The sequence below is a fragment of the Hypanus sabinus genome, chromosome 5, assembly GCF_030144855.1.
Source record: "Hypanus sabinus isolate sHypSab1 chromosome 5, sHypSab1.hap1, whole genome shotgun sequence".
NCBI lineage: Eukaryota > Metazoa > Chordata > Chondrichthyes > Myliobatiformes > Dasyatidae > Hypanus > Hypanus sabinus.
In genome coordinates, this window is record NC_082710.1 from 3,223,134 (window position 1) to 3,240,856 (window position 17,723).

Sequence of the window (17,723 nt, forward strand, 5' to 3'; positions counted from 1 at the left end):
TGGTTCTGAGTGTTTGAAGGTCCTTGCATTCACTTTTAAATATAAATGATGTGGCTGTTGCCCACCCACTATGGCATGGATGTGACAGAGTGAAATATGAATTCATTGGAAGCTGTAGCAAGATGATTGGAATTCTTTGCTTGCACTGTCTTAATGCCCACATAGAGCAAGTAGAGATACCTTCCAATTGTGCACTCATACACATGGAAATAAATGCACTAGCCTAACCCTCATCCCAGCTGACTCTGATTATATTCCTCTACCTTCAGTCTCTTTAGCTTCTGTTAGAACATAAGACATAGGAGCAGATTTAGGCCATCTTGCCCATCGAGTCTGCTCTGCCATTTAATCATGGCTGATCCTTTTTTTCTATCTCCACCTCAACCTCAATTCCTGACCTTCATCCCGTAACCTTTTATGCCATGTCCAATCAAGAGCTTATCAATCTCTGCCAAAAATACACCCAAAGACCTGGCCTCCACAGCTGCATGTCGCAACAAATTCCACAAATTTACCTCCTTTTGACTAAAGAAATTCCTCCACATCTCTGTTTTAAAAGGGTGCCCTTTATTCCTGAGGCTGTACCCTCTTGTCCTACACTTTCCCACCATGGGAAACATCCTTTCCACATTTACTCTGTCTAGGCCTTTCAACATTCTGAATTCCAGCAACTACAGACCCATAGCCATCAAACGTTCCTCGTATGATAACTCTTTCATTCCTGGAATCATCCTTGTGAACCTCCTCTGGACCATCTCCAATGCCAGCACATCTTTTCTAAGATGAGGGGCCCAAAACTGTTCACATCACTGAAGGTGAGGCCTCACTTGTGCCTTATAAAGTCTCAGCATCACACTCTTGCTATTGTATTCTAGACCTCTTGAAATGAATGCTAACATGGCATTTACCTTCCTCACCACTGACTCAACTGGCAAGTTAACCTTCAGGGTGTTCTGCACAAGGTCTCCCAAGTCCTTCTGCATCTCAGATTCCTGTATTTTCTTCCTGTTTAGAAAATAGTCCTCACATTTATTTCTACTTCTCAAGTGCATGACCAAGCATTTCCCAACATTGTATTTCATTTGCCACTTTCTTGCCCATTCTCCTAATCTGTCTAAGTCCTTCTGCATCCTACCTGTTTCCTCAACACTACCTGCCCCTCCACCAATCTTCGTATCATCTGCAAACTTGGCAACAAAGCCGTCTATTCCATCATCTAAATCATTTATATACAGCATAAAAAGTAATGTCCCAACACCGATCCCTGTGTAACACCATTAGTCATTGGCAGCCAATCAGAAAAGGATCCTTTTATTCCCACTCTCTGCCTCCTACCGATCAACCAATGCTCTAACTATGTTAGTAACTTTCCTGTAATGCTATGGGCTCTTAACTTGGTAAGCAGCCTCATGTTTGGCACCTTGTCAAAGGCCTTCTGAAAGTCCAAATATGCAACATCCACTGCATCCCCTTTATCTATCTTACTTGTAATCTCCTCAAAGAATTCCAACTGCTTCGTGAGGCAGGATTTTCCCTGAAAGAAACCATGCTGACTTTGTCCTGTCTTGTCCTGTGTCAGCAAGAACTCCATCACCTCATCCTTAACAATTGACTCTTAACATCTTCCCAATCACTGAGATCAGACTAACTGGTCTATAATTTCCTTTCTGCTGTCTTCCTCCTTTCTTAAAGAGTGGCGTAACATTTTCAATTTTCCAGTCCTCTGGTACCATGCCAGAGTTCAGTGATTTTTGAAAGATCAATTCAAATGCCACCACAATCTCTAACACTACCCCTAGGGTGCAGTTTCTCTGGTCTGGGTGACTTATGTATGTTGACGTCTTTCAGTATTTTGATCACCTTCTCTCTATTAACAGTAACCACACCCACTTTTCTTCCTTCAAACATGACAACATCAGGCAAACTGCTAGTGTCTTCCACAGTGAAGTCTGATGCATAACACTCATTTAGTTCATCAGACATCTCCTTGAGCTTGTTCTTATTTCTCCTGCCTCATTTTTGAGCGGTCCTATATCCACTCTCATTTCTCTTTTTTTTTTAACATACTCGGAAAAACTTTTACTATCCACTTTGATATTATTTGCAAACTTGCTTTCATATTTCATCTTTTCCCTTTTAATGATTTTTTTAGTTGCTTTCTGTAGTTTTTTAAAATCTTCCCAGTCCTCTATCTTCCCACTAATTTTTGCATTGTTGTATGCCCTTCCTTTTGCTTTTACAATAGCTTTGACTTCCCTTGTCAGCCATGGTTATACTATTTTACCATTTAAGTATTTCTTGATTTTTGGAATCCACATGTCCTACAATTCCTCATTTTTCCACGAAACGCATGCCACTGCTGCTCTACTGACATCCCTGCCAGCAGCTCCTTCCAATTTACAAATGTACTTTGGCCAGCTCCTCTCTCATACCACTGTAATATCCCTTACTCCACTGAAATACTGCTATGTCAAACTTTACTTTCTGGCTATCAGATTTCAAGTTGAATACAATCATATTGTGATCACTGGTTCCCAAAGGTTCTTTTACCTTAAGCTCTCTAATTGCCTCCAGTTCATTACTTAACACCCAATCCAGTATAGTTGATTCCTTAGTAGGCTCAATGACAAACTGCTCTAAAAAGCTATCTTTTAGGCATTCAACAAATGAGATCCATTACCAACCTGATTTTCCCATTCGACCTACATGTGAAAATCTCCCATGACTACCATAGCATTGCTCTTTTGACTTGCCTTTTCTATTTCCTGTTGTAACCTGTGGTCCACCTCCCAGCCACTGTTGGGAGGCCTGTATGTAACTGCCTTCAACGTTCTTTTACCCTTGCGGTTTCTTAATTCAACCCACAAGGATTCAACATCTTCTGATCCTATGTCACATCTTTCTGCTGATTTGATGCTATTCTTTACCAGTAGAGCCACATCACCTTCTCTGCCTACCTTCCTATCCCTCCAATATAACGCATAACCTTGGACAGTCAGCTTCCAACTACATCTGTCCTTCAGCCACGATTTAGTGATGGCCACAGCATCATACCTGGCAATCTGTAATATTGCAACAAGATCATCCACTTTATTTCTTATACTACGTGCATTTAGATACAATACCTTGAGTACCATATTTGCATCCCTAATGATTTGATAGCCTGTTGGCTGCAACTAAGTCCCATTACTTGTCTCCATCTTTACTATGCAAGACACCAGCTGTATGCAGAGGTCCATGATTGTCAGGGAACCGAAGTGAGTGCCATTGCTATTACAAAGGAAAACATGCTAGGCAAACTGAAAAGTCTTAAGGTGGATAAGTCACCTGGACCAGATGGACTACATCACAGAATCCTGAGATGGTCGCTGAAGAGATAATGGATACATTGGTCATGATCTTCAAGAATCACTTGATTTTGGCATGGTCCTAGAGGACTGGAAAATTGCAAATGTCACTCCATTCTTTAAGAAGAGAGGAAAACAAAAGAAAAGAAATTATAGGCCCGTTAGCCTTACCTGAGTGATTGGGAAAGTGTTGGAATCCATTATCAAGGATGAGGTTTTGGGTGACTTGGAGACAAATGTCAAAGTTAGCATGGTTTCCAGAAAGAGAAAACTCTTGCCTGACAAATATGCTAAAATTCTTTGAGGAAGTAACAAGCAGGGTGGACAAAGGAGAGGCAGTGGATGTCATTTACTTAGATTTCCAGAAGGCATTTGATAAGGTGCCTCATATGAGGAGGCTTAACAAGATGAAATCTTATGGCATTACAGAAAAGATACTGGCATGGATAGAAGAATGGCTGACAGACTGGAGGTGACGAGTGGGAATAAAGGGGGCCTTTTCTGGTTACATAAGACATAGGAGCAGAATTAGGCCATTCAGCCTATCTATTCTGCCTGGGTAATCATGGGTAATCCTGGATTCCACTCAACCACTTACACCTGCCTTCTTATCAGATCCTTTGATGCCCTGACTGATCAGGAAATGCTCTAGTACTGGATATCCCCACCATAAAAAACATCCTTTCCACATCCATCCTCTCTAGTCCTTTCAACATTATGTAGGTTTTAATGAGATCCTCCGGCATTCTTTAAATGTCAATGAGTACAGGCTCAAGGCTGCCAAACGCTCTTCATATGTTAACCATTCATTCCCAGAATCAACTTTGTGAACCTCCTCTGGATTCTCTGCAATGGCAACACATCCTTTCTGAGATATAGAGACCAAAACTGTTGACAATACTTCAAGTGCAGCCTGTCCAATGTCTTACAAAGGCTGAGTATTATTTCCTTGCTTTTATATTCTATTCTCCTTGAAATAAATGCTAATATCACATTTGCCTTCTTTACCAGAGACTCAACCTGTAAATTAACGTTCTGGCAGTCTTGCACGAGGATTTCTAAGTCCCCTTGCACCTCTGTTGTTTGAACCTTCTCCCCATTTAGATAACAGTCCACACTATTGTTCCTTTTACCACAATACATTATTATACATTTCCCAACACTGTACTTCTTCTGCCACTGTTTTGCTGATTCTTCCAATAATTCCTGCTGTAATTGCATTGCTTCCTCAGCACTACCTACTCCTCCATCTATCTTTGCGTTATCCACAGACTTTGCCAAAAAGCCATTAATTTTACTATCTAAGTTATTGACAAACAATGTGAAAAGTAGTGGTCCCAATGCTGACCCCTGAGGAACACCACTGGTCACCAGCAGCCTACCAGTATTTTATTGTATAAGGATATATTAATGAATAATGGGTACTTTGTGTCTGTCCTCACTGTGGAAGACAATAGCCATGTGCCAGGGGTTTATGAGGGTCAGGGAGCCAGAGTGAGTGCCACTGCTATTACAAAGGAAAACTGCCAGGAAAACTCAGGTATTAAGGTGGAAAATTCACTTTGACCAAATGGACTACATCCCAGAGTCCTGAGAGAGGTGGCTGAAGAGATGATGGTTGCACTGATCATGATCTTTCAAGAATCACTTGATTCTGGCATGAGGACTGGAATGTTGCAAATGTCACTCCACTCTTTAAGAAGGGAGGAAGGCAAAAGAAAGGAAATTATAGACCAGTTAGCCTAATCTCAGTGGTTGGGAAAGTGTTAGAGTCTACTATTAAGGATGAAGTTTTGGGGTACTTTGATACTAATGATAAAATAAGTCAATGTCAGAATGGTTTCTATAAAGGGAAATCTTGCCTGACAAATCTGTTAGAACTCTTAGAGGAAGTAACAAGCAGGGCAGACAGAGGAAAACCAGTGGATGCCATTTACTTGGATTTTCAGAAGGCATTCAATAAGGTGTCGCACATGAGGCTGCTTAACAAGATAAAATCTGATGGTGTTACAGGAAAGATACTGGCATGGATAGAGGAATGGCTGACAGGCAGGAGGCAGCAAGTGTGAATAAAAGAATTTTTTTCTGGTTGGCTGCAAATCTCTAGTGGTGTTTCTCAGGGGTCAGTGTAGGGACCGCTACTTTTCACATTGTTTGTTAATGTTTGTCTTAAATTACTTCTTGTTTGAGATTGTCAAAATGACATAATTATTAGCACTAAAAGAATTACAGGAATAAAAATGGACAGTTAACAAGATACAAAAATACATATAGTTATAAATTTAAAGGTGTATTAGTACAGTGGATCTGAATTTATGTTTAAGATGGCACTGGTGAAGCTCTGTGACTACTTGCTGGCCCCAAACATAACAAATAAAACTACCAACTGTTTAATCAGTTTTTCTGCTAAATGATCACTGCAGCCAATATCCTGTAGCTTCCCTTTTGGAGCTGAGCTTTTGAACCTTCTGTCTGTCCTTGCATTTTTGTAGTGTGGACTGAAGTCTCAAAGGTGCAGGGAAACATGGCATGTATGGGTCGAATTGAGCTGGTGGGGCTTGGGCCTGAAAATGGGGAATGAGCCAATGTTTGTCTGCTGGAGAAATCTTCAAGGTGATTTGATGCAGTGGAATTGAGGCAAGATGAGCAGAGGAGAGGTAGATTTGAGACAGTGTCTGGGTTCAAGAGTGGGGAAAGGTTGAAGGTTTGATATCTTTAAGCACTGGGCTGAATTGGAAAGGTCAGGTACAGGCTAAATCAAAGTGGTGTGGCCTGGGCCCAAGAGCATGTCGAATGGGCAGGGCCTGAGTCTGAGAGCAAGGAATGACCTGAGGTTTGGACGATCTTAGTGCTAGGCCAGATTGAAAAGGACAGGATGTCAGGGCTGGAGGGAAGGGATGGGCCAGTTAGGTTCACTGCTCCACAAGGTTTATTTGTCTCTGTGTTGAACTGAGGCTGTGGTCTACAACTAATCGGCTGGTGAATCAGTTGCAGTGTTGACTGGCTTAGTGTCTGTAGGCTTACTTCTCTGAGCTTCAGTTCTGATTGCTATTTACGTACTTCTACTGTTTGCACCATTTTTAATGGGTTTTATTGGGTTTCTTTGTTATATGGCTGCCTGTAAGGAGACAACTCACAATGTACTGTATATAGTATACATACTTAGATAATAAATATACTTTGAACGCTGAATAAATAAAAAGTTGAAGTAGAATTGATATTGTAAGAAGGATTTCCCCTTGGAATATGGAATTGTGAAATAGATTAGATTGTTAGTCTCGATGTTGGCAATCTTAACATATTTGCAGAAATATGTTAAAAAGTCATTTACGGTCTTTATTACTGCACCAGAATCTGAGATTTTATCCTTTTTAGAAGGATCTTATGTAGTTTTAATATTCAAAAAGATAATCATAAGCTACCAGAGACGAATGTATTGGAAAACTGAAAAAAAAACACTTGTTAGGATTAGGCTATAAAATCCTCTGACATAGGAGCAGATTTAGGGCATTCAGCCCATTGGGTCTGCTATACATTATAGCTTAGACTTTGTAAAGGGGTGGTTGTGGAGCTGGTGGTACTCAAGTAATTATTTTCTGAAATTCTAAAGATTCTGCAATGGACCTTGCAGATTGTTGGGTAGTATACATGACACCACTATTTGAAAAAAGTGGGTAAAAGAATGCAGGGAATCACAGACAGACTTGCTATGATGCTGCATAGTACTAAGACACAAAGAGTTGAATTCCACAGTTGGGAGAAGTTTTCAGGGGCAATTATTGGTCAACCATCTTGTGTTCATAATACATCTGCTAACTGTATCCTAGGCCTTTTGCTGACATACTGGGATAGAGCAGATGAAATTATTCTCACTATAATTTCGCAGCATACAGTACCTTGAAAAAGTATTCAACCCCTCCCACAACTGTTTTCAGATTTTACTGTCTCATTTTGTAAATTTATAATATATTGAAGTAAGACCTTTTTGGAGCTAATATACAAATCATGTCAAATGAAATGAAAAATTCCAAAATCTATCAACCATTTACTAAAAATTAAAAACTAAAACTATGATGCTGAAAAAGTATTCTTCCCCTTTGTAGTTACTGTGTCTACCTCTCCTCAGGTGCAATACTGTATATCATGTTACCAATTCACCCACTTTGTTGATGTAGAAAATTGGAGGATCACCTGTTTTCAACGAATTTTTAAGAATGAATTCATTCTCTCTCTGTCTGTCCCTCTCTCTCTTCCCCCCTCCTCTCTCCCTCTCTGCCTCTCTCTCTCTCTGTCTCCCTCTCTCCCTCTCTCGCTCTCTCTCATTCAACAGTATGGTAAACTTGCAAAAGACCAAGTCAAATGAGGGTAAAAGAGCACCCAAGACAAGTCAGGGAAATGATAATAGAGAAGCACAAATCTGGGGAAGGGTACAAGACCACACAAAGGCACTAAACATACCTCAGAGCTCAGTGCAGTGCATTGTGTAAAAGTGGACCACAGCCACACTGCCTAGGTCAGGCTGCCCCTCTAAATTTAGTTACTGGAGAAGAACGATACTTGTAAGAGAGGCTTCTGTGATGCCAACAGTCACTCTGAATGAGCTGCAGAAGACAGTGGCTGTAACTGGAGATGAAGTTCGTGGCTCCACAATATCTAAGGTCTTGTACAATAATGATGTTTATGAAGGAGCAGCAAGGAAGAAGCCCTTGCCTAAAAAAAAAACACATCCTTGCCTCTTAGGCTTTGCAAAGTATCACTTAGAAGGTAGTGTAAAGATGTGGAAGAAAGTCTTATGGTTGGTTGAGACTAAAATGGAATTATTTGGCTTCAACACGAAACAGTACATGTAACATAAATGTAATACTGCATGTCAGTCAGGTAATACCATCCCAATTATAAAGTATGGTGGAGGTAGCATCATGCTATGGGGATGCTTTTCAGCACCAGAGATTGGATATCTGATTAGGATCGAAGGGAAGATTAATGCTGCTAAATAGAGAGAGGTCATGGATAAAAACCAGTTAGCCTCTGCTAGAAAGCTTAAACTCAGGAGGAAGCTCATTTTTCAGCAGGGCAATGAGCCAAAGCACACTGCCAGAGCAATCATGAAGTGGCTTCAAATGAAGAAATTGATGTCCATGGGTGGCCCATTCAGAGTCTTGACTTTAAACCAATTGAACATCTCCTGCAGGACCTCTAGATTGCTGTCCACCATAGCTCCCTAACTAACCTGGCACAGTTTGAACAATTTTGCAAGGAGGAATGGGAAAATCTTGCTCCATCATGTTGTGTAAAGCTAATAGAGACTCATCCAAAAAGAGTATTGGCTGTAATAGCTGCAAGAAGTGGGTCAACTAAGTACTGAATAAAGGGAGATGAATACTTTTGAACTGGTGACATTTCAGTTTTTTGAATTTTTAGTTTTTCAGGCTTTACTATTTTCCCTGTTTTTTTTGGGGCTCTTGTGAAAAGTGAGTGGTCAGGTGGAGATTCATCTCTACCAAAGGAGGTGTAAGGCACACGCCTCCGCTAGCCTGCCGATTACCTTTGGGCAGGTGTAGCAGCTGCTTAGCCCTGATCAGGGTCACGTGAAGCCATGGGAGCAGTTGGTGGATGGTCATGTGAGCAGCTAGTGCATATCACAAGTCCTTGTTATGTGACCAGTGACGCCAAGCAGACAATCTCTGAAGAGTATTGGTAATGGTTAGAGTCATGTTTCTTGGAAAGACTGCCCAGAAGAAGGCAATGGTAAACCACCTCTGTAGAAAAATCTGCCAAGAACAATCATGGTCATGAAAAGAACAAATACATTGTGAAAAAAGTAGTATGTGATTCGTAAATAAAAATTCTCAGTTAAATTGATCAAATTCCCTGGTTGTAATACTCAATTATGTAAACAAATGGTTCGGGGCTGAATACTTTTGCAAGGCACTGTATGTCAGTGATATTAAATCTAATACTGATTCTGATCTTTCTAGCAGGAGCTAAACACTGAAAATGACCACTAACCTGACAATAAAAATACTGCACATTTTCAAAAATGCCAATGGTGTATGTAGAGACATAGATCATTTAGACTTATTATTAAATAGAATATTTTGAGTACAAACAGTGCTTTTGTAATTTTTGCATTTTTTTCCATTTACAGATTATCACTCACTATGTTTATGATCTTTTAGAAAAAGAATGCCATCTAACGAAGGTTTATCTCCCAGTAAGTTAAACTTGTACTTTGATTATTCATACTTCTGACAAATACAAATATTTTATCATCATGGATGAGGCATTCACACAGAAATTTTGAGATACTTACATTATTAAAATTATTTTGTTAGGATGATCGATCAAGTCATTACATATGACTTCATTCTGAACAGAGCATTGTGCTTCCTGATGTAAACCATTTTAATTCTTGACTATAAACACAAGAATCTGCACCTTGTAAATCAATGCTGTAATGGGGAGCATACTCAGGAATAATGTACAAGTAACAGCAAATCTATCAGTCTTGGTCTTGAATATTCCAGTTGATCTTCTAAACATTTCAGTTCATGTTGGTATGAATTCATGATATCCTTACGAAAAATTGTTTGCTGATTTAACTCCTTAATGGCCAAGCATTTGTTTTAAGATTACACTCTCTTGCTCTAGATATTTTCCACAAAAAGACCCCTATTGAATTATTAACTCATTTTAAAATTTGGGTCTGAATCTAGTTCAGACTTCTGAATTCAAAGGAATACAGAGGCAAGTATATGAAGCTTGTCCTCCAATTTAAATCTTTAAGATTTAATCTAGCCCTTGTAACTCATCATTGCACTATTTCCGAGGCTTGCGTATCTTGCTTGAGATTCAGAAGTTCAACATTTGAAATTTATGTTTTGCAATTGGTATTTTTTTTTGTTACTGACAGACTATGCTAAAGATATTGAAATTTTCATGGACTTTTTTTTGCATCAGAAAGATGTAACAGTAATTAGGGTATTTTGTAATTATCTTAATTTCAACATTTTTAGAAATTTTAAATAATACTCCTACTTTGTCACTTATTTTAAACCCAGGTGGATGCTGCAGAAGATGAACCAAAAAGCTTCATCTTTATGAGTGAAGATGCCATGTCAAATCCTGACAAGTTGATGGTTCTGATACACGGCAATGGTGTTGTTCGGGTTGGCCAGTGGGCCAGAAGACTTATTATCAATGAAGACCTTGACAGTGGGACTCAAATACCTTTCATTAAAAGGGCTATGGACGTAAGACTAATTTTCAGAAACTTATTTTTGACTTTTATAAACTATTTTATAATTTTTTGCTTTTATTTATTATTCTTGGAAGCTGTGAAAAGCAATTTAAGATTGATCATAAGAATTTCTAAAATCAAGAGATTATTTTACTGTATGAACAGCAAAGTACGTCTTAGTCTATATGTCTCATTGTAGTGTTCAAAAACAGTTCAGAATATGTGATAGTATTGAACATTACTGAACTTTTTATTTAATATTACTTACATTATCTTTCAATTGTTAAAAATTCAAGCATAAAATTCCAAGAAGAGAACTCTGAAGTTTTGACAGATAATGCCACATCCATAACAATAACTGGTTTGGTATGTTCAGTGTAGGTAACTAAATTACATGCAACAGTGAATGGCTGGCTTGATTGTGCCCCAAATGTTACTTTTCACCACTTTAAAAATGGTACTTCACCTGTCCCCGGTTTGTTTCCTTATAATAATATCAAATCTTATATCCCATATCATAAGATCAATATCAAACTTCTATCAAGTTTTAATGTTCATGTTCAAGTTCAGTTATTATCATTCATCTTTGCACATGAATACATAGGCACAGTTGAATGACTATAAATGAAAAACGCCAAACAAAGCTACATTCCTTCGGACTAAGGTGCACAACACAGTACATATAACTCACCCACTTAACCCATAAAGTAATATTGCCACAAATAAATTTGCAAATAAAGGGCATATACAATACAAGTTTAAAAAGTAAACAATATAATGATACTGGAGCTTCCTACATGGGAGTCCTGGGTAGTGCCAGAGAGTTCAGTAGTTTTATAGCCTGGGGAAATGTGTTTCCCACCCTAACAGTACCTGTCCTAATTCTACAGTACCTCCTGCCTCATAGTAGAGTGTCAAAGGGATTTGTGGATGGATGGGAGAGATCATTGACAATACAAAGGGTCCTGAGCACACAGTGCTCCTGATAATTATCTCCAATGGGTAGAAGAGAGACCCTGATGCTCAGTAGTCCTTGGAATTCTTTGTAGGAACTTGCAGTCAGGTACCTTGCAATTCCCATACCAGAAGGTGATGTCCAGCGTATCGTTAATTAAATACATATTAACATTTCCCCCCACTTTTGATCACTGCATCTCATTTGTCATTTTCAGAATTGTTGGAAACAGCTTTGCTATGGTTAGCATGTCAGTAAGCTAAGAATCATGAATATCACATTAAGATCTTGTGCCAGATTGTACTTCATTCTAGACACTGTTGCTGCAGAAAAATTACTCCCCCACCCATCTAACTACCTCCTAAGAAGTTAGTACTATTTAAATGTACCATCAACTGTTGCATCTATGCACTGCATCAGAAAATTATGAAAAATGCTTGTGGTGTATGCACAAAACATATTCTGCTGAGAAGTTGGATGTACTTCACATCCAGTTGTCCACATCATCATCATCATTGATATCATCGTTAAATGCCATGTCATTTGGCATGGGGGATCAAGGTCTTTTGACCGTGATTTTTCTTGGCAAACTTTTCTACAGAAATGGTTGCCATTGCCTTTTTCTGGATAGTGTCTTTATAAGACGAGTGGCCCCAGCCATTATCAATACTCTTCAGAGACTGTCTGCCTGGCATCAGTGGTCACATATCCAGGACTTGTGACATGGACCAGCTGCTCATATGACCATCCACCACCTGCTCCCATGGGTTCACGTGACCCTGATCGGGGCAGGAGCGGAGAGGGGAGAAGCAGGTGCTACACCATGCCCAAAGGTGACCCGCAAGCTAGTCAGGGAAGGATTGCCTTACATCTCCTTTGGTAGAGACATATCTCCACATGTTACTAGTCTTCTTTAAAACATGTGTAGCATCTGTGCCCACAATTTACCCCCATTCGCCTAGGGTGAACCGCCGTCGCCCCACCAATAGTGCAATACTTCGGTGTAAATACAATGTAATGCCCCCCCAGTAGACGCTCGCAACACAAATATCAGACAATACACCAAAGGCGAGTAAATACAAACGTTTGTAATTGCAACTTTATAGTCATTTCTTAGTGATGGATTAGTAGAAACAGATAACCTAAAGGTGCCAAATCAGTAAGTTTATCAGTTTGTGCACATAATATTTTAATATATTGGAGCTCATGCCTCCAGTTCCATCCACAACGACTTTCCGAGCCTTTGGCCACCGTCCCAACCACCCACGTCCAGCATCCACTGCCCTGGAACCGCTATCCGCTCCTCACACGTTCGTCCGTCCTGTCTCTCCTCCCGAAAAAGACCGTGAACTCCCATTCAGCTTACACATACAAGATAGCATAACAATTCTCCATTGGTTAGTTCCCCCCTTATCTGCAGTCATAATGCAAACATTCAAGGCACAGAAACCCATTACAGCATTAAATAACTTTACAGAGAAGCCATTTCATTATAACAATACAGAGAAGCCGTTTTGTTAGCCCGAACAGTTAACACCACTGTTATTGAGAGCCCTACACATGTTAGCAATTTTTAAATATTTAATATTTTTCTCTAGTTTTCTATTTATTTGTTTACAATTATTTAACAATCATATGGAATGTTTTAATTAAATGTATTTTTTTTGATATTTAGTCAATCTTATCTGTTCTTAAATATCAGATATCAAAGATGTTTTTGGTAGTAGCCAAGTAGTTATGGCATTGCTGGGGGGCATGGGCTGGATTCTGCTATTGGAGGCCCGCTGAACCTGGGGATGGATCATGAAGTGGTTCTCCCCCTACCCCCCATCAGGACTCATTCCATTAGTGTTCATCTCATCTTATTTTCTAAATGGAAACGAGTTAAACGGTTTTAGCTTTCTGTAGAACAGCCTTGTCGCGTAGTGAACAGTAGAACAGCCGCGTAGTGTCAGAAATAAGACAGATGAGCTTGAAGCTCAGATGAAAATGGGGAACTACGATATTGTTGGGATAACGGAGACATGGCTGCAAGGGGATCAGGCCTGGGAATTGAGTGTACCAGGGTATACGTGCTATCGTAGAGACAGAATTATGGGAAGAGGGGGTGGGGTGGCCCTGTTGGTGAGGAATGAGATTCAGTCCTTAGCAAGGGGTGACTTAGGAACAGGGGAAGTAGAGTCTGTGTGGATTGAGCTGAGGAACAGTAAGGGTAAAAAGACCCTAATGGGTGTTGTGTACAGGCCCCCAAACAGTAGCGTGGATATTGGGTACAAGTTGATTAGGGAGTTAACATTGGCATGTGCTAAAGGTAATGCAGTCGTTATGGGAGATTTCAACATACAGGTGAACTGGGAGAATCAGGTAGGTGCTGGACCCCAGGATAGGGAGTTTGTGGAGTGTCTAAGGGATGTATTTTTGGAACAGCTTGTGCTTGAGCCAACCAGGAACGAGGCTATTTTGGACTTGGTGATGTGCAATGAACAGGAATTGATAAGTGATCTTGAAGTAACGGAGCCATTAGGAAGTAGTGATCATAACAAGATAAGTTTTTATCTACAATTTGAGAGGGATAAGGGCAGATCAGAGGTGTCAGTGTTGCAATTAAATAAAGGAGACTACGGAGCCATGAGGGAAGAGCTGGCAAAAGTTAAATGGGCGGATGCCCTGGCAGGAAAGACAGTGGATCAGCAGTGGCAGATATTCTTGGGGATAATACAAAAGATGCAAAAGCAGTTCATTCCAATGAGAAGGAAGGATTCAAAGAGGGGGAAGGGGCCACAGTGGTTGACAAAGGAAGTCAGAGATTGTATAGCATTAAAGAAAAAGAAGTATGACAGGGCTAAGATGAGTGGGAATACAGATGATTGGGAAAGTTTTAAGGAACAGCAGATCTTAACTAAAAAAGCAATACGGAGAGAAAAAAATCAGGTATGAGCTCAGTCTAGCCAGGAATATAATAGGGGATAGCAAAAGCTTTTTTAGCTATGTGAAGAGAAAGAAGATAGTTAAGAACAATGTTGGCCCCTTGAAGAATGAATTGGGAGAAATTGTTATGGGAAACAGGGAAATGGCAACAGAATTTAATGCGTACTTTAGATCTGTCTTCACCAGGGAGGACACAAGCAATCTCCCAGATGTATGGATGGGCCAGGGTCATAAGATATCAGAGGAATTGAGACAGATTGACATTAGGAAAGAAACTGTGATGAGTAGACTGGTAGGACTGAAGGCTGATAAATCCCCGGGTCCAGATGGTCTGCATCCGAGGGTTCTAAAAGAGGTGGCTCAGGAAATTGCGGATGCATTGGTAATCATTTTCCAATGTTCCTTAGATTCAGGATCAGTTCCTGAAGATTGGAGAGTGGCTAATGTTATCCCACTTTTCAAGAAGGGAGGGAAGGAGAAAACGGAGAACTATCGCCCTGTTAGCCTAACGTCAGTCGTGGGGAAGATGCTTGAGTCCATTATTAAGGACGAAATAGTGGCACATCTTGATGGCAGAAATAGGATTAGGCCGAGCCAGCATGGATTTACCAAGGGCAAATCATGCTTGACTAATCTGTTGGAGTGTTTTGAGGGTGTAACAAGGATGTTAGACGAGGGTAAGCCAGTGGATGTTGTGTACCTAGATTTTCAGAAGGCATTCGATAAGGTGCCACATAGGAGATTGGTGAGTAAAATCAGAGCTCCTGGCATTGGGGGCAGGATTTCAACATGGATAGAAAACTGGTTGGCAGATAGAAAGCAAAGGGTAGCAGTGAATGGGTGTTTCTCGGACTGGCTGGAGGTGACTAGTGGGGTACCACAGGGCTCTGTATTGGGACCACAGCTCTTTACGATTTATGTCAACGATTTAGATGAGGGCATTGAAAACTATATCAGCAAGTTTGCTGACGATACTAAACTGGGTGGCAGTGTGACATGCGAAGAGGACGTTAGGAGAATACAGGGAGACTTGGATAGGCTGGGTGAGTGGGCAGATACTTGGCAGATGTCATTCAATGTGAATAAATGTGAAGTTATCCACTTTGGAAGCAGGAACAAGAGGGCAGAGTATTGTCTGAACGGTGTCGAGTTAGGTAAGGGAGAAATGCAAAGAGACCTAGGAGTCCTAGTTTACCAGTCAATGAAGGTGAATGAGCAAGTGCAACAGGCAGTGAAGAGGGCGAATGGAATGTTGGCCTTTGTTACAAGGGGAATTGAGTACAAGAGCAAGGATGTCCTTTTGCATTTGTACAGGGCCCTGGTGAGACCACATCTGGAATATTGTGTACAGTTTTGGTCTCCAGGTTTAAGGAAGGACATTCTGGCAATTGAGGAAGTGCAGCGTAGATTCACTAGGTTGATTCCTGGGATGGCAGGGCTGTCTTACGCAGAGAGATTGGAGAGATTGGGCTTGTACACGCTGGAATTGAGGAGATTGAGAGGGGATCTGATTGAAACGTTTAAGATAATTAAAGGATTTGATAGGATTGAGGCAGGAAATATGTTCCAGATGTTGGGAGAGTCCAGTACCAGAGGGCATGGATTGAGAATAAGAGGTCAGTTATTTAAAACAGAGTTGAGGAAGAGCTTCTTCTCCCAGAGAGTTGTGGAGGTGTGGAATGCACTGCCTCGGAAGACGGTGGAGGCCAATTCTCTGGATGCTTTCAAGAAGGAGCTAGATAGATATCTGGTGGATAGGGGAATCAAGGGATATGGGGACAAGGCAGGGACTGGGTATTGATAGTGAATGATCAGCCATTATCTCAGAATGGCGATGCAGACTCAAGGGGCCGAATGGTCTACTTCTGCACCTATTGTCTATTGTCTATTGTCATGTGATGGCTTTTAATAATGTGGCTAACAGAATGGTGTATTTTACTCTAGATTAGGACCAGGTCTGGTGACTTTATAAACCACCTAGTTCATCTTGTAAAATAGGTTTCATATACACTATGTGCTATATAACTTACGATTGACTGATTTTACTGCCATATGTTGTAGTCCACCAAAGTTACTGAATGCCTATCATCTATTTGCATTGCTTCTACAAACGTACGTTTAATTTCTTTGTTTTATCTCAGTTTGACACTTACCAACATTAAAATCTGTTCATTATTTCCTAATCTTGAAATATTTAGGTGTTCCCCATCTATGCCAAGATTTACGTACCCTTAATTGATTACAATTACTCTCTAGCTTAGAGTCCATTGAACTCCAAAGCTGGCATATATATTATGGATTGCAGTTTCTCTAGTATTTCTTCCATAAATGTAACCTAAAGGATAGATAAATGAAAAAGAGAAATCCTGTCTTTATACTTTGTTTACATGTTATTTTCAGAAGTGATCATATTTGGCGAATAAAGGTCTGATCATTACCTATGCCCTGCCTTGCTTTGTGTAGGGACCAGAGTGTGGAGACTTTCATGAGTGCTGGATATAAGCTGGCTCCTTTAGCTTGCTGTTATCTTCTAAATGCAAACTACAATTTCCTTGTTTATCTTTTCATGAAATGTTCTTTGAATATTATGAGTAAATTTGCAAATGCTGGAAATCCAAGCAACACACACAAAATGCTGGAGGAACTCAGCAGGCCAGGCAGCATTTATGGAAGAAAGTAAACAGTCGACGTTTTGAGTTGAGTCATCGACTGCTTACTCTTTTCCATAGAAGCTGCCTGGCCTGCTGAGTTCCTCCAACATTTTTTGTTTGAATATTATGTGTTAATTTCCAAGAATAATAAATCAATTCTGGGAATCAGTGCTGGGGTGTGCCAGATCCACTCATAATGATGTATTTGAAGTTATATACCAGTCTGTGCTATCTTAAATCAAAACTTAAAAATGTTAATGTTTCTGACCACTTTTCTGGCAGCAAAGCAGTGCTTTATTCTATGTCATGTAAAATTTCACGTAGAATTAATTATTTTGAAGGGTAGTATTATTGGTACTACAGCTGTTCTATGCACAAGATCCCACAAATGTAAGTGGGGGTCAATAACTGAACATTTATATTAAATATTATGCACTTCTGAGTGCTTCAGTTTCACATGCTGCTTGTCAACATTAATTTTTGATGGTATTTACTGAGCTAGGATTATTGGTCAGGTAAGGTGAGATCTCCTTACTTTTCTTTGTTCCAGAAAGACTGATATGGTCTCAGTTTAAAATGTTGCCCTTCAGGATTGGAGAACT

General features: G+C 40.1%; 1 protein-coding gene across 5 annotated transcripts in view; it reads left to right on the forward strand.

Annotated features, from left to right (window-relative positions):
* Nucleotides 1-17,723, forward strand: part of fam172a (family with sequence similarity 172 member A) — a 563,544-nt gene that overhangs the window by 74,846 nt on the left and 470,975 nt on the right. For all 5 annotated transcript variants that reach the window (XM_059969313.1, XM_059969311.1, XM_059969314.1 and 2 more), the window contains 2 exons: nt 9,496-9,561; nt 10,409-10,600. In XM_059969313.1, the coding sequence (XP_059825296.1) occupies nt 9,496-9,561; nt 10,409-10,600 (258 nt within the window). The remainder of the gene's footprint in view (nt 1-9,495; nt 9,562-10,408; nt 10,601-17,723) is intronic.